Source organism: Falco cherrug, chromosome 8 (genome assembly GCF_023634085.1).
Source record: "Falco cherrug isolate bFalChe1 chromosome 8, bFalChe1.pri, whole genome shotgun sequence".
Lineage (NCBI taxonomy): Eukaryota > Metazoa > Chordata > Aves > Falconiformes > Falconidae > Falco > Falco cherrug.
The window spans coordinates 13,399,119-13,423,415 of NC_073704.1; the positions used below are offsets into that span (position 1 = coordinate 13,399,119).

Consider the following 24,297-nt stretch of genomic DNA (forward strand, 5'->3'; position numbering starts at 1 on the left):
TTGTCATTTTTAATGGAGAAGCCTGGGTTTTATTGTACTTGCTGGAGAAGCTGGATATCTGAATTCAACCCCACACTCCTTTTTGGCAATTAAAAACAAACTTTCTTCCCCTTCTAGAAGACTGCCTAATCATAAAACTACAAAGGAGTCCAAGGGGAGACCAGCTCAGCCAATGTGTAATAAAGGCTGAAAATTTTTTGGCAGCTGAGAGAAAGAAAGTGGCCAAGGATAGCTTATACATTTTCTATTACAGAACTATTTTGCAAGCCATACAAAATAGCAGCTTCTGAACTTCACCTGAGTCATCTTAAAGGGATCGCTTCATAGTTCGTGTCTTGTACTTGTGCTTTTCTTAACTGCATTATGAAATGCTAGTTTCTCTAAAACTCTTCGTTACCTATTGACCTCTTGCATATGACAGAACAGATAGAACACAATTTTACCAGCTTTTTTATTTTTCTTCTGGAAACATGCCTGTATTATATTTTCAAAACAAATCTATCTGGTAGTAATTCTGTCATGATACATTTTCCTTCCATCTCTGGGACTATGCAGCTGGCATCCTTAAAAAATATTATTCATGACATGCACTTTAGGGTGACATATCATTTGTTTGAACATATTTCCAGTGCTTCCTACTAGTAGGAGGCTGTGCCTTCAGCACTTAAACCCATGACCTAAACCATGGCCACTCACATCAGGCCATTTCACTAATTTCACTCAGCTGTTCCCTTCAGGCCAAAATCAGCAATCATACTTTAGCAAATGATCTCTACTCTTCTGGCACAGAACAGGAAGAACTTATTGTGAGTTTATACAGGCCTAGAATATTCTAATCTTACTTTCATGTCAACCATGTCTTTTTGCTTCTGGTTTCAGCCAAAAACCCAAATCCACAGCTGAGTTAATTTTTTCTATGTAAGCAAACATTTTCTGAGTTTTTTTCTGAGTATTCTGAGTATTTTCTGAGTAGATCTGTTGTATAAATTATAGACCTTAGAATTGCTGTCATGTCCCATATTAGAAGCTTAAGTAGCCTAGGACATATATCTCCTGCCTTGAAAATTAGGCCTTTTGTGCTAGTGATGACATTTGTGATTCTACTCACATCCAGTAAACAACAGAGCATATAGGCAAGCTCCTCTTATTTTCTTCCTTGAAGTGGTGAATATTGGGCACAAAAAAATCCACAATGCAGCTAATTTCTAGGAGACTTGAGTCAGAACTAGGCATCTTGAATCTAAACACTGTCTTAGAGAGTCTTAGAGTGACCAACCTGTATGTAGTTGGGCTCCCTGAAATCTTGTACTGACTTCAGTCAGTTCTGGGAATTAGCCAATTCTGTCTTTGATGGCTTATTCATTCAAAACTTTTAAAAGTTGTTCTGATTTAAGCAGCTTGGCAGTTCACTCATGTTGGCTCATTTATTATTGTGCTTAATATTGGAAAATCAGACACTTAACTATTCACGTTATTTCTTCTGAATTTGTATATATGTCACATAACTTCCCTTTAGCTTATTTTTAGCAGTCTTGACCTTAACATTCTTCACAGTGATAAATGCCTGAGTAGCAATTTGATTTTTCTTTGGTTTTAAGTGTTTTCCTGTCACTTATATTCTCTTTTCAGTCTGATTTCTGCAGTTACTAAATTGTGGTCTTCCTGCAGTAATAAATACTGGAAACATTAAGTAAGACGAATATAACCATATACAAGAAGACTGCACAGACTGAGCCAGATTTAACAAAAAGAACTTAATGAATTATATGGGGGTTTACTGAATTTTACTGGCAAAAGCAGGTTAACTTCTTAGTTTCCTTTATGGCTGATGGTCAACAGCATACTGTGTGCGCCACCAAAACATTCTATCTGCTGTTATTCATTCAGAGAATACAGAAATAACAAGCCTTTATTGCTCCAGTTCCTCACAGCAGATTCAATACTTAGAGTCTTGGATCACTATTATGCATACACCAAACACTGTGCTTGGGCTGAGTACCAAGATGTAGACACTAAGCCAGTTCTCATTTTATATAACTTTCAGTTGGAGTTATGCCAATTATATGCCAGTACAGAATGTGGTCCAGGAAATCTGTTCCAGATTTTGGACCTGCTCCAACATATATGGCAGAGTAAAAATAACAATATTAGTCAAAATACTAGCATTAGATTGAAGAAATAATTGATGATCTTCACTCATCGCACCTGATCATGACTTTTTGACACCTTTCATTCCAAATTCTGTATCTATCAACCCCACTTTTTTCAGTTTACCTTCTGTCTTAGCCTTTAAACTGGAATTTAGGACAAACACTCCAAATTACCAGGAAGTTGCATGTTTTGGAAGAGATACTGGCAGCTGCAGTCCTGCAGACAACGCTGCTCCAAACACGGCAAAAATGCTGTGGGTCCAGCTGAAACCCAAAGCCAGATACCAGATGTAAAGCACCAAAAGCCAACCTGGTGACAGAATAAGACACACTAGCTTCACATCCTAGATCCCAGGTCTTTCTGACACTGAATGCTAATCAAGAAAAATAACTTTCCACTTTTCATCTTGAAAAAGATTAATCATAATTTTCTAAACAAAACACTGTAGAAGTGAAGAAAATGTATTTTAAGGAAGGTTGTTCTCTTAGAATGACATTCCCAACATTCATTCTTTAAACTTATATGTATGTATTAACTGTTGGATTCAGCAGCAAGTGTCATCAACTTCTGGGATGAAAATTTAATAAATATAGAAAGTAACTTTTAAGCTGGTTAACCATAGGGGGGAAAAAATCATTAGTTAAATCCATTATACAAACTTATGACTCATGGAAGTCATATGACAAAGGAAGAATTTTAAATCTAGAAAGGCCATTTGTCAGACAAACATGATTACTATGCAAAATATTAATGCCACAATTTGAATAATTTTTAACTCCTTAAAATTATGTTAATATGTTTTGAACACTCACAAAAATGTCATCTTTCAATTCTGATAGATATATCTTCCAGATAACCATATAGAAAAAAGTAGTATTAATTAATACTCAAAAATCTTCCCAGTCTGGGTCAAGTAGAGGAAGGACATCAGCTTCTTTAGCCATAAACCTTTACAGGAGTGATGATTACCAAACAACAAATGTAAGTCTTCTACACCCAGTTTGGTGGGTGGCAACCTTTGGCCCAAATTGGAAGCAACACCAACTCGTGCCTTTTAAGCTTCAGGCACCACAACCCTACCCTCTATACTGACAAACACCAAAAGTGGCATATTCTGGTTGGAGAAAATGACCCAGATATAGAGATACCAGAATTATCACTTAGGCCTTGATACAAGAAATCTGAAATCTGTAACTGATTTTATAAGCTGTGCTATAATCAGCACAAAGCTATTTGCTCTCCTTAAATATTGTAGGGTTCAGTTCCCAAACATAATGAACAGCTAGAACTTTTGATAAGACAATTTGTAGAAATGTAAGAACAAAACAACAGGTAGAAAAGGAGCAAAACATTTTTGTGTTAGTTTTGTATACTGGTTAAGCACAACCCTGAACTTCCATTACCTGTGTAATGAATTTCTTTGTATGATTTTCTGCCAAGAACTGTCATCTGCTCCTATCCAGTAGTTTCTTATGATTATTTAAAAACTTAGTACTTTAATTCTATCTTACTGCTGTATGTATTCTCTTTAATCAGGTGTGAAGAATCTAAGACAAAAACAGTATAGTCTGGAAAAAGAAAAATATTGGAAATAGCTTTTATCCTAACTGAATTTTAGAGAAACAAATACCAGTATATGAGCACCAAATTAGTAATCTGCACTTCTAGTAGTATCTGAGACTTCAACATGAAAAGAAACTGAATTGCTTGTATGAATGTTCTTTCCCTTCTCGGTCAGTTCATTAAGAGTTGGCTGGAGTCCCATTTCAGATTCAAGTAGGACAGAATTTCACTGACTTTGTGTGTACTTGCATTTAGGGCAAGATATTTCTATTCAGGAAGATGTTTTTCTCTATGCCATGTTTTTTTCTTTTTCTTTTTACTTGAAATGCTAGATTATGTTTTTTAGTAACTAAGGAGTTATGATTTCCATATAATTTTTCCTCAATGGGATGTCATTTCAAGATATACCTGATTTTAATATCATTAGCACTGCTTTTACTTATATGTGACTCCTGAAAACAGAGCAAGACTGTGACTGACTCTTGTCACTTCTTCCTTGGAGCACATCTGATCTCTGAGGCTCATTAGTGAATCTTGCTGGAAGCTGTCAATGGCAGAATGGGAGAGAGGTTACCTACTTGGATGTCTAGAATAAATTTAGTGACACAAACCATAGTAATTTTTATCAGGAAATACAGATGTGTTGTGAAACAGACAATGTAACAGATTTAAGGCCTGATCTAAATACTACATAGATGTGAATTCTGGAAGGGAAGGGAGATGGGAATAGAGACATTTACATTTATTACAAACAAAGCACAATGCTATAAATGAGGTTGTCTTATACATATAGTCTGTTTGGGTCAGAAAATCCAAAAAGGAGCTTCTGGAATCAATTTTCTGAACTGAAATTTCTCAAAGTATTTTTTGTAACATATATAAACTTGCTGTGCTTGAAAGCAACCTATACTAATCCTAGAAGGTACAAATTTATATCCTGCAAAGCAACTCAGTACCTATAGCACATCAGCATTACCAGCATCTCAGTACCTATAACATACCAGCAGTTTCCAGTTTTATGGAAAGGCCCAGGGCTGGAATAAATTATGAAAATAGGGCAAACAAAGTGACACCTACAGAGATCTGCACAGTTGTAGGGTGCTACCAGGGCACATATCTAACAGGCAGGAAAGATTAACAATCTGATTGTGTCACATATTCTCAGAATAACCTGTAAACTGTTCTCTACTGCAGGATTGCTCAGTATCACTGTCTTGAGCTCAGTAACACTTAATGACGTATTTTGCTTCTGGGCATGTGTGTCGTGTATGTCAGGCATACGTGACTGAAAAGTATTTTCTATTGAGAATTAATCCTTCTGTCTTACCTCAAAGTCTAAATAAATGAACATCCAACATAAGAATTCACTTGGGGAAAAAACCACATAGTTGGTATACTATCTGAGGGTTACCACACACCTCCGATGAGCTTTTTATTCTGGAAATTTTTTTTGTATTTCTGTTACCCCCCCCCCCCCCCCCCCTCAGTAGCTCCTTCACTCTCACTTCCTGTTTACACAGCCAGACACATTCCATCTAATTCCCATGAGTGCAAGATCCATATTAGGTATCCAGAAGAAATTCTCAATAAGACTTTAATTCCCTCAGTCTCTAAAAATATGAACTTTTCAAATTTCTAGCTCCACTGGCATTAACTTCCAATTTAAGAATCTTCTTTCATACGCTCCTGTGAGGAACAGGAGTTAGTTACTTTCACAAGCCTGAATGCCTTAGTTAATGACAAGGATCACTTTTAATAGCAAAAACAGCATTCACAAGGCACTTCTGCATATTCTACTGTGTATCATATTTTGCATCTCCTTTTCCGCTCTCTAACGATTAATTGATGAGGTTTCAATAAAACAGATCTTTTATGACAAATAGCTATAATTCACATTTTTAGTTAGAATTATTTACTACTGTAGTTCTAATTACATTGAATCATAGCAAATGTCCAAGATTCTGGACAGCTCCTATCAGCTTCTCAAGTGAAGGAGAAACCTGGGATCAAAAATTATGTTAGATACTCTGAAAGCAATAAACAACATCTGTACTGCTCACCAGCTTAGCCCAGCCTCAACATCAATTTCCCTTTAAGAACTCATTTAAAATGGGGCTCTAGCTAGAAAATAAACTTTCTTGCACTGGTGTCTCTATTCCACAGGTCCACTAAAAAAATTCACACTTTCCATATCCTGAACTTTTTATTTTGCACAATTTATTTTAATTAATGCACAATAATTCAGATGACTACAGCCTAGTGTAATATTTGGGAATATAATTAGAGGCACCACATTACTGTGTTAATAGGCACTGAAGAGGGTTTCTACTTCCAAAATTCATACAGTTCGTTGATGAGAAATAACAGATGCAAATGAAGAACTGATAGAAGGATAAGAGAATGGGTACTGGCCTGTTACCACACACTTCCTCTGACATTCTTCCAGCGTTAGAAAGTTGTTCTCATTCCCGTGGCATCCACCATATTCAAATATTTCACACTCACGGCTTTGAATATTGAAATAATAGCGCATGTGGATTGCTTTACATGGACCTTCATCTGCTTTCATGGCACAGACTGAATGCCCCACTTTCAGTGGTGGCAAAGCAGCACCTGTAATATAGAGAAGGAGAATATCTGTTATTAAGCTATTTAGCTTCACTACACAGTGTAACTTCAAAATGAGATTGCTCGTGTCTTCTGCTAGAGAGGCACTGCATAACATCTGTCTGTAACACTCTGAACACATAACCATAGACGTAAAAAGAAAATCATCATCTGCATTGGAACACAAAATCCATTCAATCAAACCAAATGTGTGGTTTCAATTTTCAATCAAAATAGCTCACATTAAAAATTTCAACTCCTCATCATAAACCTCTAAATAGCTATGAAAAGTGGCTTAGTCACAGGAGCTACTGAGAAATTCTGAACAACGAATACATCGAGAAAATCCTAGTAGCTCCTAAAACCACAATGACTATTCCTGCATGAAAAAAAGCAGAAAGAGGGTTCTTTGTGCTCAGGTCCATGCATTTCTAACAGTGATCATAGCTCATGAAAACATCTCGTAGTGAACAGTGCAGGAAGAACTAAGTAAGGCAGCCCTGCAGAGGGCACCATTCCCCTATCAGATTACACTTTACTGGTACAATCATAAGGTCATCATATTGTCTTATTTTATTTGATGTCACTGTTCTTACATTAGAGCTTTCAAGAGCTAAGTACCCAACTAGAAAGTTAAGGCAAAAAGAAACTGTATCTTTTCAAACCGTGTCATTTCTATGTATTCCAATATACATTACTAGGTCAGGGAATGTTTTCTAGAAACTATCAGATATATACCGTGAAGAACAACACTAGCAAACTTTTATACTGTCAACATCTATAAGGAAATTCTGACTGATGATGCAGTTTGTGATACTGTTCCCTTATCAATATATGGTTGAATATATTTTCCTGGTTTGCTTTTTCAAGGAACTATTTCACCCTAGAGGATTTTGAAAGACTTACAGAGCTTGTATGCTTGCAATAGCAGCCAAAAGAACAGACCTGAAATTTTCTATTCATTCATTCTCCCAGAGCTTACCAGAGCAATGATGTCTCTTAACATGTATATGAAAAGTATCTATCCATGCTTTTTGCAGTCATCCAGCAAACAGGATTTTTTTAAAAAAAAATGAATGAGAAGAGTTTACATGATCTGTTTACACAGCTTCCTACTAGTAACTAGATTAAGTTTCCATTTTTAATTACAAGAATCCACAAAAATCAGGCTTTATGACATGGAAAAAAGAAAATCTGTATAGCTACTACCTACCTGCTCAGTGGATACCTAATTTTAACATATAAAATTGCCCTTATTATATTATTTTTAAATTAAATGCACAGCTGATATAATCCTCATAAATACTGAGGTCAATGGAAGTTTAGCAATTTTATTCCATTTCAGCCACTTATAACTATTAAACCTACAGGAAAGAAACAATTTTCAGCACTAAAATAGTTTATCTCATAGCATTTAAATCCTTGAAAAATTAACAAACTTTATTACACAATTACCATCAACACAAAAATTGTGGCACACAATTAGGTCTTCCAAAAATGGACAATGTGATGTTAAAATACAGATTAGGATGGCTAATTCCAAAATTCTCGTTCAATATTCAGTCTCTAAAACAGATTTCTGAATTTTGTTTCTTGCCAGTTTCCTTATCTGAGTCTTTCTGAGTCCCTGAAGAATTAGGATTTAGAAGTCAGAAGAAATTGCAAGTTGGACCTCAAAGGTCTAAATTTCTCCAACAGATCTGGGAATCCTTTGGAAGGGATTTAAAAAGGCTCAACTTGAAAAGTTGAGAGGATACTGCATCACAAAATGAAATTTTGGAATTCCCCCACACAGTAATAGGGGAAAAAATGCCTTCAAAACATTAAAGTTCTCAGTAACTTTTGGAAGAACTCCTGAAATGGTAAAATTAAACATTCAGAGTTCCACAGAAACTGATCCAACTCAGATGCAGTTGGGGTGAGCACTGGCAGCTAGTTTATAAAACATGTTATTTTCTTGGCAGACAAGAAATGAGATCTACTTGACCTGTGTCAGTGACCCAGTTCAGTCTACAAGAGTTTTTGAAAACTTACTAGGTTTCCTAACTACTGGAATTTCAGACATAAGGTTATGTCAGCTTGTTTTTTCCTTGCTACATTATGCCACATGAATGTTGTGGGCTATGAAAACAGAAATAGTGTGCAAGCGTAGTTGCAAAACTACACAAGGATGATGAGCAAATGGCTCAGTAGAGTTTATCTTGGGAACTTTCTGGTCTCAACTCCTTGATTATTTCCCATCAAACCCACAGAACATTGTTTTGCTTACCTCCTAAGGCCTTTCCTCTGCAGTCACAGTGACACTGTTACCAGTCAAATGTACTGACATCTGCTGCAAACAGACTATCTGTGTCACGCTTTTTGGCAATCAGACATTTATTTTCTTAGGAGTGTTAGAAAGTTACCATTCTTTGACTAAAATCTGTACCCTGTGAAACCCCCAGGGGCCAAACCCTCCAACTCTGAACAATAACCAAGTGACTCGAAAAAAGAAGTCTCAAAGGGATTCATGGGAACTGAATCATTCTTGTGTCTGGGAACAGTGAAAGAACTCTTCCCCATTATTTTACACCTGGGAACACTTAACCCACACAGCTGATATAAAATTAGCTCTCCTTCTCAGGTTAGAGCAGTAGACGAGAAGGCAAGCACGTTTGGCCCGTAGATCTGCATGCATACAAATCTGCCTGTACTCATGTTGCACATGGAATATACCCTGAGAAAATCAATTCTCTAGTATAAGACCTTCTCCTCTGCTCTTGAACAGTAGAAGAAATTGTTCCTACTACATTTTGGGTCCCGTGTGAAGAACACAGGCTATAACATTTAGAGACAGTATCTGTCTGGAAGGTCAGTGAATATTCTTCAATAGAAATGTGGAAAGGAAGTTGGAACAAACTTTCATGGAGTTTCTTATTCAAATTTTGGCATATTTCTATGGGATAAATACCTTGAGACCTTTTCTGACAGCTGTCCAAATTGTTCTTAAAAAAACTCCAGTGAAGTAAAATTCCCAGCAGTCAGTCAGTTCCTAGCAACCTGAAGCAGTCAGTTCCAGGATTTCACTGCCCTTCTTGCAAGACAAGCCTTTTTTATAATATACAGCCTAAATATTCTTTATTACATATTATTTATTTTGTACTTCCTTCAGTGCACAGACAGAATAATTTAAAACCATATATATAGCAAATTTGTTTTGATTTTCTAATCTAACGTTCGTGTCTTGCAATTCAACACTGATGCAGGACAGAAAGTGGCTTCCTGCACTCTCAACCTTTACTTTGGGGTCTGCAGGTTCAGCTCCTTCCTAGGCTGCTTGAAGCCTTTGTAGTGCAGTAGTCCCCTAGCACTTACTGCATCATTTCAGTAGGCCACTTCTGCTCTACTTTCTTTCTGATAGCTTTAGTCTCCTTTTAATTATTTCTATACTAAATAAACTCCTTTCTTCCAATCTTTTTATTATCCTTGCTTTCTAACCCTTTTTCAACTCTCATTTGGATCTCTTCATATTGATCTGAATTACTGTAAAGGTACGCTGCTCAGAGCTGAACAGAATCCTTTACCTGAGGCATTACTGGTGCCAAATAGAGTGGAATAATTATCCTTTTTTTTTTTTGCGTTTTTTTTTTTTTTTTGCTTAATACAACACAGAATTACTTGCCTTTTTTTAGAATATTGCATTATTTTTGTAATGCTCTGCAACTTGCTTTTACTTCCTAGTAACTATAACCCTGTTATACTGGTGCTTCAACAGTTATTTTCTACCTCATATTTATAAATGCATCAGTTCTCCTTCTTATGTATAGCATGTTGCATTTGTCATTTTAAAAAGCAAATGAGTTTAATCTTCCACATTGGACCTGACCAAGTTGGATATTTATTACTCATTGAATTTAGGCATCTGGTCCAAAGAAATTTAGTCTACAGAATTACAGGACTGTACTACCCTAGACCAATAACACTGAGTTTGTTTTGACAGAAATACATCAAGTAATGGTTAGAGCTGATGCTCCCTGTCACACAAAAGTTATTACTCACCATACTAAAACCAAAATAAAGCAAAACAAAACCTCCTCTCCTCCCTCTCCTCACGCTCTTCAACTTTTTAATACAATGACTCCATTACATCAGCTACATATGTTTTCATAACAGAAGGCGCTAATTGTCCGCTGCTCTGTCTTAACAATCTTTCCACCCCATAGTCTTGTGGTAAGTCCAAAGTAATGCTGATGAAATGGCTCACAATGAGCATGAGTTTAGTGCAGATATTTTATGTCACTACTTTCTTCCTCCATTCCTTCTGTTTTCCTACTTTTGGCAGCTGTCAGAAACAGGATACTAGCCAAGACTGTTTCTACACAGCACAGACATTCTCACATTTGCTGTCATTTACATGGCAACTTCCGCAACTCAAGGCACTGTATTTAACACATGAAGAGCTACTATTAACTAACGCAGAAATTTCATTGAGACTTCTAATAACCTCCAGTTAGTCATGCTGTAGCCCTGAGCACTTGGACCTTACATGATCAGTGCACAGCACTGTTACCGCTTTACCAGTAAGCAGTCTAATATTACAAAACCAGAAGTGGTGAATAATGTGTCTAATCCTCTTACGCTAATACAAGTAAAACCAATACTTTTTTCCCCAGGCTGTAAGCATAATATGACTTTCAGACTTTTAGGAATAATCTGCAGGGCTGGTTGTTAAAAATACATCCTTTTAATTAGAAAGTGAACTAGTTTCTGTATTATAGCTACAGCACACTAAATATGAAAGACAACAGTATTATTGTAGAGCTGCTTTTCAGAACAGAACTATATAAATTAAATGGGAAGAAGTAAAACTGTAATATTTCTGACTTTTTGTATAAAATACTTTCTGGTTTTGTTAGCTTAGGTTATGGATTCTCAACCTTATAAGAGTTTCTGTGGTTATCCTCAATTATAAAGATATGCTGTCATTTTTGCAGGCTTTCTTGTAAGTGTCTCTCTTTGATAAGTGATATCAATACTAAGCACCTTGTCACTAATGAATAGCTGTTTCTTCTCTCTCCGTCTTTGTCAGTTTGACAGCTTCCCACCCACACGCTGTTCAGTGCTCTTCCTACCCATGTGTTTCCTACCCTTTCTTTAAGCAGTCACATTTATTCTTGATAAATTTTCACAGTCAAGTAAGAAGCATATTGAACTTGTGAGTCATTTTCTTCAGGCTTTGGAACATCAACTAAAGTGCTCCCAACCACATATGGTATTATTGAACAATATACAAACTAGTGATTTTACATCTTTTATTTTTGTTATTAACCTTACTTATTGGTGGAAAGAATTACAGGTTTTGCCAGAAGAGAACAAATTGAGAATCCTTTTTTATTCCACTGGACTTGACTTGCAACCTTAATTATTGCTGTAATTTAAATACTAATAGACAAAAAAACCCTCAAATTCACAAAGCGTTTGTACCCAATGTGATCAAAAAGTATGATATTATAAATAATGGATGCATACAACCTATTTTATCCTTTAATATGTGAAACTAATTGAATTCTAAGTTGAAGTATGTCAATATTTTATAACCATCTAACTCAGAAAATAAATGCTATTAGTGAAATCACAGCCTACAGAATTTCTACTGTTATTCACTGTAATTCAACAGAGATCAGAATTTCACTCTTAAGAAACCACAAATATGATTTTAATTACCAACTACCTAATCGTTTTATAGAAAAAGAGTACTGCAACAACAATTTTTTTGTAAACACTCCAAGCAAGTCTTCAGTTGTCACAAAAACAGAGTCCTAGTTTAATTTCTAAGCATCACTTTTGGTTGTTTTTTACTTTGGCATACAAGCCCAAAAGTTCAGAACTGTTCCTCATCCTAAATCAGTTACTGGTTGCACAATCTTAAATAACTGGTTATAAAATAACCAGAGATAAAATAATGCCGATTAATTTCCTTAGGATTATCTTCTTATTGTCTTTTACAAACAAAGTAAATAGAGGAAAAATATGAATCCAGTAGATTCCTTGTTCTGGTGGTGAAGTGTTATTTTAACAAGCAAGACAATTTGGTCTTCATGAACTTCAAGCAGACTAAGGATTTTTATAAAACTAATAGTTGCAGGGCAGAGTGAAGATAAACATGACTTTGCCCTCAAACAAGAAGGGCATTTATATACTTCAGAGAGAAGTACATAAATGAAGTATGTAATTTCATTGAAATATTAAAGAGAAACAAATTTATTCTGTATGAAGCAGTCTCGACTACATAACTATGTTCAGCATACACTTAATGTGGAACAGTGTGCATCTTAAATTGTAGTGACTAATTGTGACAGTCCTAGAGCACTAGTTTCATTTGTAGTATAGCCATGATTATGCACAATTAATATTTTTGTCTCAAGGAACAGTGATGCAAAAGTCTGATATAAAGAAATAATCTGGATGAAAAATCAGACAAGACATAGACAGATCAAGTAGAGTGCCAACATCACTAAAAGTTTTCTCTTAGCTGCATTCCCAGCTAGGCTTCAAAATCAGACTTTTCAAATGGGAAAAGTATCCACTGTGTAGTTCTCTGTAGCTTAAGACAGACATCACAATTTTAAATAATTGTTCAGAGGAGAGAATAATATTTTAGTACAGCACAAAAAGTGTACTTTTCCCTCATCTGTTGCCTCAGAATTTTCTGGGAGGAAATTAAAAGATCTTTCACAACAATATCCAGTATAGAAGTTTGATCCACCTCACTTAATTTCAATGAAGTTAAAGTAAGCAATGATCTTACAATGGTAAGAATCCGAGAACCTCCCCAGTTCTAACAGTCACACTTCTGACATTATTTTTATTAACAAAAATCTCTAACTGATGAGGTTTTACTTATCCAGCACTCTCAAGTCACTTAGGGCTATACAAAGAGCTTCTTCAAGGCCCAGAAAAACAACTAGGGTAGTAGTTGCATCATCATTAGACCAAACTTTGTAAATTAAATGTGACTTGAGCTGTGCACAGGAGAGTTAACATGAGTCTACAATGTTATTAATCATGTTTCTGCTCCATTTGCATGGGGAGATAAAACCTGAGTTTACCAGCTGCATGTTCTTTTTGCAAACATTGAACTTTTCCACAGGTCGTAAAGAGCTTTAAGGGAATAATCTTGATATCTAACATAATGTTTGGTTAGGATTATAAGGTCCAAAAATCATGGGAAACAAAAGCCATTAGAGAAGGCAAAATTCTAAGCATTGCCCTGTTAGTTAGGAACCAGTGCTTAGTAACCTTGTAGCTTAGTTCCAGTTTCAGAAGTTTCCCAGAAAAATCTCAACTATGGAATTGCATCTACAGTGCATTTTAACATAGCAGTTCTTGTTGTTTGAGATAGTTTTGTGTCGTTTTGTAACCTCTTACCCAGAACATCCTCTTCGCCATCATCTAAGTCAGGAGTTGCATGCCCAGTGATACAGACGAAGAGCAAGATAAAGGTTAAAGGTAAGGAACATCCCTTCTTTCTTCCTTTCATCTTTCCTGTATAACATATAAATGACAATATACACTTTAATCAAATTCTTTGAATGCTCTTCAAAAGTCATTAGCAGGGTAGCTCATGGTCACATGTAGGTAGCTATACAAACTGGAAGCTTTGGAAATAATGTGAGCTATGTTAATATAATTATATTGTTAGCACAACGAAAAACAAGACAGGATTTATAGTTATGCTCAGCTGATTTCAAGTCTCCTATCCCATCTTCAGTACAGATCAGAGGCATTGCTTTACTTTCAAGCCACAATCGAAATCACCTCCCAGAACACATAAATGATTAAAATCTAACACTTCATACTCTTAATGTCCTGATCAGTTTGACACATTGTATAATTGGCTGGCATGTCCAATCCTTCCAAATAAGTTTCACTCTGTCTGCAGATCCTAGATTCATTTCCACAAGCATAGGCTTCTATTTTTAACAAATATTTCATCAATTTATAGTTACCAAGTTCCCAGACTTCTGTGTAAGTTGCATTTCACCAGAGTCTGGATTTTTTGCAGCATGGGCTTCGATGCTTTAAGAAATATTTTGTATCTTGTAGATCCCTTTAATATTAAATACCTCACTGAAGTGCAGAGCTATTATTTTTCGCATAGAACCAGTACAACCATAGTCATTCCACAAAGAAAACTTTTATTCCATGGCAGCCGGCACATTCAAGTTGCCAAAGATGAGGTTATGCATGCACATATGAGATTACCTCTAGAAAAGTTTTGTTTTAACTTTTTTAGAAATACATATTTTCCAACTAACTACAAGTTCCGTAAGGGTTTTAATTAGACAACAGACTCAGTATCTCCTTTAGCTACCAACAGATAGATTCCCAATAGATACCCTCTTTTCTTAAAGTACAATACTAAGCTTTGGCTAAGTTAATTAATATTAATTTAATGGAAATTAAAGATCTAAGGACTAGGACGTTCCTAGCCTTCAGACACTGTTTTGTCTTTAGTGGTTTTGTTAACATGCCTGTGAAGATAGTATGTCTGCATCACCTAAAACAGTGAGGGCAGGACAGGCTATGGGAGTAGATGACATGTCACTGTGCTTAGGATACAGCTTTATAGCAGAAAGGCTAAAGACATGATGCTGAAGTAGCAGGTGACATTAATAGAAGTCATCTTTAACAGATTAAACTTTTCTCTGTCAATGAAGTTAGAATAAATCATTACTATGGTACATCAGAAAACACTAGCAAGCAAAGATGTCTCAAAAAGGGGAAATATGCATTGTTTTCCTTAGAAGTTTTAATTTGTAATCATTGGTATAGTTGTGACCCTTCATAAAGGAACTTGCAAATTATCCACAACCTCAGATGCTCATGGATTAATTCCAAGTTTGCTCCTGGGTTCTTCTTTTCCATATTCGAGTTTTTCCAAACATGACAGCAAAACTTTTACTAGTTCAGGAAAACTCTACTTAAATTTGCTTTTGGATGACCCCAAGCTGAGGCCTCAATTCCATCTTCCAGGAATCTACAGAGTATAGATTTAGACTGCAAAATGTAGTAATCCATTTTTACTCAGTCATCAAATAGTTCCAAAACCTTGTTCCCAAGTAGAATAAAAATATAGGGAACAATCAGCCGGAAATGGAAAACTTCAGTAAGTTTCTCTTTTTCGTATGAAAATAGAATTTTGTATATCATGAGCTACCATATGTAATTGCCACTGTGACATTATGAGGATAAATTAGTGCATTTGTACAGAGAACAAAAATCTACAGTATTTCTGTTCTTCCACTGAACACCTACATTTCCCTCAAAAGAGTACCTTGTCAAAAGTAGGGCTTCTTGATGCTTGGGCAATTTCCTAAGAGGAAAAATTTAGGCTGTATAACTGCCTATCTGCCTTACTGCAAATTCTACTGACCAAACACTATCTCCTTTATCTTCTTGCTAACCTTTCCCTAAGGTCACACATTCCTAGAACATTGTGTCAGGTATGGGTGGAGGTGGGATGAGGGGGGTGAAGGTTTTAGTACTGAAATGCTTAAATCCTTCTGTAGTTTATTTCTTATAATTCCTAAAGGAAGAGTGAAATCTACGATCAAAGTGAAATTTGCACTGTTTTTTCAATTAAAAAAACGAAACCCTCTAGAAAAGTCCAAGTTTTCCAATTCAATGTTCAGCTGCTCAGTAACAAAAACTTAAAGCTGTAAGCCTCTTCTGACATTGATTTTATTTCTTTTTTTTTTTAATATATTCTGTTTATTTTTACTGTATTTATATTGAAAGCACAATTCAAGATACTTCATCTATGATGTTTGGCTCAGTAAGAGATCAAATTGTGTACGTTTGTGAAGGAGACTCTGTCATGGGAAAGATAGGAAATATTTTGAGTTTAAATAAGTCATGTTAAACAGTCTGATTTATTTAGGTCAAATTCTGAAAACCTCTGGGAGGAAATATAGCCCCTTACTCCACAAAGGTCCTAATTTAGGACAGCCAGGAATCAGTCCAGCATTAATATTGGCTTTTCTTTACGTCAAAGTGTCATTAATGCAAATTTCATAACTTCCTAAGACATTTCCTTATGAACTGGAACTCTACTGCTCCCAAACTACCTACCTTTTGAACAACACATTTTTATATCTATAACAGACAACATCTGAATTACTTGACAAAGGACATCAAAGGTCTATGGGTAATAATTGGCACTGATTTATTTACAGGTTTAATTAAATACTGTCATTTGTGAATAATGCTATTAGGTTCCCTCAAGCTGGAATATAGATAGGCAAGGCAGACCACAAGCTATCAAAGAAGTTCCCAATAACAAATCCTTATTACCTGCTCTTATAACTTGGGCCTTTTCTATCCTGCCACCTAAACACAGAAATACAAGAAACCTCTCAAGATCATTTTTTTTTTGCTACAGATAGACATGTATAAAACTCAGTGTGTTCTCCATGCAGTTTGCAGCCCAGTCTCTGGAGCCAGATCTTTTATGTGTGTGTGTATATATATAAATATTTAACTTTTTTGTTTGGTGGTTTTGGGGGTTTTTTGTACTTACCAGTCCCTTCAACACCAATTTCTATAGTTACCAGAATGTTTAGAAGAAAGCATTTCTTTATCATGTTATTTATCTCTAACTAGCTAACTGGAAAAAGCAACATAAAAGCCAGCATTTCCGGTAGTAGCCAAAACAGACAGCTTTAGAAAATGGCATAAAGTGACTTTGTACAAGTGACACTGTACAAGTGACTCATTCACACTGACAGCCCAGGAAATGGAAGTGCACACACATGCACACAAGAAAGACAAAGGATATAAGTTAACAGAGGAATGAACAGCAGGAGATAGGATGTGCACACTCAGAGGCTGAGTTTAACACAGCCTAAAATTAAAGATAAAAAGGTCTAATTAGACGGATTACAGCACCTCTGATATAAAAGCAGACCTTTTTCAGTTCACTATACTTCAGAAACATTATATTTGCCCTATGATATCTTGTACTACTTACTAGGATACTTGTATGACACAAATTTACTGAAACGTACCTGTAGCATTGTCTCCCAGCTGGCAAAGTCAGTGAGTTCCCTTAAAAAGTATTTCATTACATGTGTTATTTTACAGCTGTTTGAAGTATCATGCCTTCTCATTTACTCCAGAGTCAGTATGAAGAATGAAATAAGTATGATTTCTATCACCTCGGCTCTGATGTAAACTGAACAAAGAATGATGCTACATGCCTTAGCTTTTTAAGGCCCAGAGTCAGTGCTGGTCTGTCATTTAAACTGGCTTCTGCCAGAGCAAAACCTTGCAGGGTCACAGTAACACCATAAGAAGGAAGGCGGCCCACTGTGGATCCTCAGCACACAAACATCACTGATTTAAAGCACGAGCTATCGAAATCCCGCTCCCACCCCCAACTTCTCTTCTTCCTGTCCCCTACAGTAGCAGCCCTAATAGTCTGTATCAGTCCTGAGACCAGAGAGTCCATCAGATTCCTCCAAGAACTTCAACATCCCTTCTTGTTATAAAAGAGAGTTTTAGTTGGTTACTTACCTCTCACCATTTAACATAAATGTTGGCTTGCTGCTGCACTATTCCAGTCTCTTAAATTCCCAAGTGAAAACTGGGAAGTGAAGTGAAAATTGGACAGTAAAGTAAAAATTTAGAAAAACAAAGGTCTTCATTAGCTGTAATGCTAAAAAGTTTTATGACCTGATGTCACTGTTTCAGATTTTAACTCCTGCATCGGTTCTGGTTTTATTAAGGTTGTAAATGCTGCTTTACAAACACAACTGATACATTAATTGAAAAAAACACCATGCTGTGTTTTGAAAGTGAAACACAAAAAAAACCCCCAAATTAGTAAGCCTATCACAAGAACACCTTTCTTTTTTCACATAACTATAGACTTTTCTTGCCTTTTCACTTTCCTTTATCAACTTCTTTCACTTGTGCTTTAAAACTGTTTTTCATTTTCCCAGCTTAGCTCCAGGACCTATTTATTCCCTTCTCCTAGTCAGCTCACACCTGGGATCAGGTACTTTTGCCATCCTACCTCCACTCAACTTCTCTTGTGACACAGCTCCAGATCCTAATTTCCGCCACCATTGAGTTCTTCTTACCTAGCTCAGTCAGGGCCTCACATCCATGATACCCATCACGCAAGAGCTGGAAACTGGATATATTCTGGGATGCAGAGAGATGGTGAGAGTATGCCTTGGCAATAGTGGCCTGCAAGTAATTTTTGTAGCTCCCTGGTCATGCAGTGCAGTACACCTGATGCAACAGTCTAAGTGAAACATCATCTTGAAATTAAGAGTAATTTTTTAAAATAGCTGTACTTTTTGCAGGAACGCTGGATTTACCTTCATCAAATCATATAACTACTAGTGATACCTTTATAATGAATGACTGATGATTTTGTTGCTACTTCTACTAGTCACAGGGAAAAAAAAAACCAAAAGAAAACACATGGCACAGGATCCAACATTATGAGCTTATCATAAAGGACATATTGAGAACATCATTTAAATTTCAGGTTTCACCTCACAGAAGATCGAATCAAACAGAAATAAGGAAATAAGCTAGTTATTTATTTAAACATGGCAACTGCATCTATCCAACGTGACAATCTGAGGTAAATCTCCACTCCACATATACAGCCTAATAGGGAAAGGAAATACTCTTTTGCTCCTAACAAAATATTTTTAAATGTAGACTAAACTAAATCACTAGTTTCCATAATTTCATAAATCTTAAAAAACAAACCACCAAACCTAGCACACTCAAACCTGTACTACTTGGAAAGAAACTACATCTTTGTAACAAAAATATTGGTCATTTAGTCCTACTCCTAAATAGGGAATGCCTTCAGCATCCTAATAATAGGTACTCTCAGAGCACAAAAGCTACTAGCAAAACAGATAAGCAGCGATATTAGTTAGGGTTTTAGGGACACAGTGTATCAGTCCCAACATCAGCATTCTAAAGCCTTTAGCCTGTTTTTTTCCTAGCAACTTGGACTGGAAAAGTATAGAGCATGTTTTCAAATCACAACTGTGCTTATTGATAAATAATCATGTATTTAGAGGTCAGCTAACTTACCACAACCTTCTTTTCTAATGGAGAGAGTAATTTCAGTGCTGTATATTCATTAACAACTCATTTATGTGTAATTTTACATTGTACATGCTACAGAAACACAACTACTTGATTTCACTAAAGTGAAGCTGTCAATTGCTGAAAATACAACAGGCAAGCACAGGAGGGAACTACCTGCCACACTGATGTCTCTCGTGACTGATTCTGAGCATACCTGTTAACCTTTGGAACGTCATCATGACATTGATCACATTTTGCACACATACCAAGGGTCAAAATACAAGTTGCCTTGCCTTGTCAGGCAAGTTTAGATCACCCTGTCTATCTTTCAGCTGGAGACACCACATACATTTTTACTGCAATAGATGTTTGAGCCTTGGATCATCACGCCGGTTAGAAATGCTGTAATTGCCATCAGTGGGAATACCCCCAGATTCAGACTGCTTCAGATTATCACCCTGCAATTGCTTAAAACCAACATAAAATAACACAGCCATAGAAAAGAAAGGGCTGTATTCCCTTCATCTCCCACCATAGATCATGCTGCTTACTCTGGTGGCAGTGCCAGCTTCCATGGACCTAGAGCATTCATCAGATGAGTCTCAGAGCACAGAAAACTTCAGCCTCATCTTTCTGCACTACCTTTTCTCTGACCTATGAAAGCATAAATCGTTGTGCAGAACCTCATTATGTTAGAGACTGTACAAATACAGAGGAAAAAGTCAAGGAGGAAAATGTTTACAGAAAATGCTAATTTCTGTGAAGTTCATAAAAACTGTACCAACTAAGTATTTCCTTCATATAATACTTGTATTTCTGATTTACTTGCTGCAATAGCTATTTTCATTATAATTGTTTTAAAACCAGTTCTTTTGGAACATTCAGTTTTCTGGAGGAAGGTTGAACTATCTTGCGCCCAGATCATATCCTGGGTCAGCATGTTCAAAAGCTTAGTTTCGGTTTTTCACTAAGCAGTAAATCAAATCATCCAGCTAATTTCAGAGGTATATTCAGTTGTGAACAGCACACATCAGGGAAGACGGAAACAATACTAAGGATGGAAAATGAACAGCTGTATTAACGGCAACCAGAAATAATTAAGGAAACCAAACAAAGGAGTTGTGAGAGAAAATTAAAAGGACTAAAAATAAGTCTATTTTGCTGTGAAATAACTATGAGAGGAAAGGAATTATACAATTCTCCATATGGTTTTGTTTCATTCTTTCCATTGGGGTACTCTGTCCCTACTGCAATGTAAAAAGAGTTTCCTAAAAGAAACACACAGAAGTAGGTAATTTGTCTCTTTTTTTTAAGACAGTCCTCCCTGGTTTCAGTGTGAAGAGGAGCTTTAGATATGAAGACTCCCATCAGCTTGTAGTTTTTGGAGAGAAAATATAACTGTTTGCAATGTAGCCCAAACAAAGAGCAACAGAAAGTACTGGAACTAGATTTTGAACAGTTTGCTCTGAAATTGTGGGATATAAGTTCTTGAGGCTCCTAAGCTTTACTGTTGTTTTACTAGTTTTTTACTTTAAAATTTATTTTCTTGTTCCTGTACACATGCTCTGACTGCCTCTGGCAGACATTCTCAGAACATACTGAATGCATACCAACAAAACCACAATAGTTACAAAGCATTTCAAGCAGCTGCTACCTAATTTTAAAATGCAGAAGAGAGTTACTGCCAGAATCACCTTTTTGAAGTAAATGTAGATGCTAGGCAGCTTCCAAGAATGTGCAAGACAGTGTCAATGTCTCCTTTTTCCCAGAGGAGATTTAATATTCATGCTTCCAGAAACAATCCTAATCCCATTGATATACCTGAGAGAGCAATCTGTGTTCTCTGCCTTAAAAGTAATTCAAATCCACAAAGTCAGAAGAATAGCATGAAGGCTATTGGTACCCCTGTACTGGAGAACAGACAATCTGAGTGCTGGTATCTGCTCCTGCTCATGCACTTTACTTGGAAAGGTTATTGGAGAAACATATAAACAGTCCTGGAAGCTAGGTCTGGAATCCAGTAACTCTCCTTCTCTAACTGTGGGTTTGGTCTAGCCAGAGGTGAGAATTCAAATTAACTAAAGGCTCTGGACACATTCTCCGAAAGCCTGGTAGGAAGCTTGTTCTTTTACACCTTTGTTTTGTCCTAGGCTCACTATATCTTGGACCACTTTTCCCCCCAATCTCTTAACATTTCCTCTCTGACAGAAAATCTGCTTCCTTTTGTACTCTCTCCCTGATTGTCCTTTAGATTTGTCACTGAACCCTAAAACAGATACCGATAATTTAGAAGTTTTTACCATTTGACTTTCAAAATTAACTCTCTGATGAGATTAAGGATAGATAAATTCAATGCCATTAATTGCTCTATCTGGCTTGAGTCAAGATAATTATGAAACTTCAACTTACAGTTATTCTGCATTTAGAATATTAGATAGATGAGTAACAAATGAGTTTCATTAGCAGTATTATTAAATGCAGGCACTCCACTAAAAGGCTAAATGCACTTTAAAGGTCATATAACTACACCGGACAGCTGAAACACATTAAATCTACAGATTACAAACTATGCAATGCACAACATAAGCATAAACACACAGGTTACTGAACGTTAGTTTGAAGCACACTGGAAATTCTCCAGCATAAAAGTTACAAAAATTTCAAGAAATAGATTTATCAAGTTATTGCCCATATAACTACTTTTTAATGAACCCTTTCATGTGAGACACACTGACAGGTGAAAAGGCCACAGTAGAATGTGTTTTAATCATCATAACCTCCTCAACATTGCTCTGTGTGCATTACACACAAAGTAAACTTGATTACAATTCTCAAATTCACCTTAAAAAATAAATTTACTGTGGATATGGATACTTGCTGTCTTCAGAGACAATCACAAACTCTCTCCTAACAGAATTAAATAATGAGCAGAAGATTACAAAGGGAAAAGGCTGACAATTTTTCCCAAGTAAGTGCCTAGCAATTCCTACAGCATGCCTTTGCCGTTCCTATCTATACTGTCAGCTGGACTTCCTGTCTTTGCATCTGTCCATAAGACATTCAGGAAGGAAGGTTTATATCTTTACATGTTTTCCATGAAGTACTTTGATGACTAATTTATAGAGTACTGAGTCACATTGACCTTCTACATACTGCCTCCATCCAAATTGTTATTGTTCTCCCTACTCCGCTTTTCCCATTGTTATGCTCCTTTTCCTCATTTAAGTTGTATTTAGGTTTTCTAAAACAGTTATTTACCTTTTAGCAAACTTTTTTAAAAGAATACAGGCTTGTATCACTGTTTTTCATTACATAGTTACTAAAAATGAAGTTTATGTCAATCCTTCCAAGTAAAATATTACCAAAACACCAATAATATTCTGGGGTTTCAGAGTGGGTGGGGGTGGTGTGTTTGTTACATTGGCAGCGCTGTAAGCCTCATTCACAACCCTCCTCATTGTTCTAGGGGTTTTTGTTTCTTGAGAATTTCAATATAGATTGTGAGTACAATTCACTTATAGTAGCCTTAGCTTAATTTGATTTTCCTAAAATGTTCTGTATTTCTCAAAATATTAATTGCCTCAAATGTTACATACTTTAGCAGGATTTGAAATAGCCTGGCAGACCACTGTGCCTGAATCAAGCCTCCCTTGGAGTTACTGTAATGGAGAAATTGTTTTTTTTTAAAAAGAGCTTGTTTTCAAACTCCAGCTATTGTTCAAAATTAACATATTCACCTTTAGGATGGCTTTTTTTCAAGGGACTGTCTTGGAGCTCTAAATACCTTAGTCTGAGATTCTGACAACCAATTAGTTGTATTAGGTGTTATTCCTAATCATTAAAGTATATTCACTGTCCTACTGTTTCAGATTTACAGAGAAAAAGTGTCTCCCTTTTTGCAGCACTCATTGCTGGACTTTGAATCTAAACATCTGACTACTCCATCTACCCATTCTAAAGAAAACATAGCAGTAGATAACTCCTTTCTGACAGCCAAAGAAAAAAAAGATATCTCTCATGTAAAACTGAAAGTCTGTTACAAAGTACTTACCAAACTCCTAGCAACAGTTCTTGAAGAAAGAAGGAATTCCTGAATCAGTGCTGAATATGATCCTCCCCTAGTAATTCACGTTGCAGGGGTGTGGTGTAAAGCTTCAAAGGCAGGACTGCAACCCGATCTTCCCAGAGCAGGCTCTTCTTGCCTGTGGATTAATCGGCTAGCTGTTCCTGCTTCTTGTAGAGCACATGGGTTCACTCTGGGTAGAAGTCAGACATCTGAAGCAGCGTCAGGGACGCTTCCTGTTTAGTTTTCTGATCTCCCTGCAGTTAGAGCAACTGTTTTCTAAACAGCACTAGCTAAAATGAAATGTGTTTTTTAAAAAAATGAGACACAGTCTATATGATATTCTGTTCCTTGTATCTTGCAGGCTTTAATACGGTTCATGAGGATGCCACATTCATTGCCTACTCAAGAGATACACATTGTGGCTTAGTGTTGGGTTTTGTCTGTTTGTTTTTAAATAAAGCCATGCTATTCACTCTAGATCCAGGCTCCATTCATCACAGTATCTGGAGCTGTACTACAAAGGCTATTCTGCCTTCTATTAGAACATACCAACTATTTACAAATCACACTAGTATGTGCTACAAGTAAGTTAAGTGTCATTAAGTGTACCATGGCTGAAGACAGGGATGGGGACTCTAGTTGTAAGACTGAGACCTTGTAGCTTGTAGATGTAGAGACAGACAACCAGCATCTCAGTCCTGGACACATGGGATGAGAATTTCCCAGATAATGAATTAAACAGCAACAAAGACAGAAATAACAGCTGAAGAACAGTAACTTACACGGTTAGTAGCTGTAACTAATTG

General features: G+C 36.3%; 1 protein-coding gene across 6 annotated transcripts in view; it reads right to left on the reverse strand.

Moving 5' to 3' along the window:
- Positions 1–23,679, reverse strand: part of TFPI (tissue factor pathway inhibitor) — a 35,869-nt gene extending 12,190 nt beyond the window's left edge. Inside the window, exons 1-5 of one of the 6 annotated variants that reach the window (XM_027798723.2) lie at positions 23,477–23,676; positions 19,977–20,079; positions 17,878–17,947; positions 13,729–13,845; positions 6,127–6,327 (exon numbers count right to left, since the gene is read on the reverse strand). In XM_027798723.2, the coding sequence (XP_027654524.2) occupies positions 6,127–6,327; positions 13,729–13,845; positions 17,878–17,887 (328 nt within the window). In that variant the 5' untranslated portion in view covers positions 17,888–17,947; positions 19,977–20,079; positions 23,477–23,676. Of the gene's footprint in view, positions 1–6,126; positions 6,328–13,728; positions 13,846–17,877; positions 17,948–19,976; positions 20,080–23,476 lie in introns of all 6 variants that reach the window. The other 5 variants (XM_055717668.1, XM_027798724.2, XM_027798725.2 and 2 more) reach the window with 5 other exon arrangements.
- Positions 23,680–24,297: the final 618 nt, after the last annotated feature.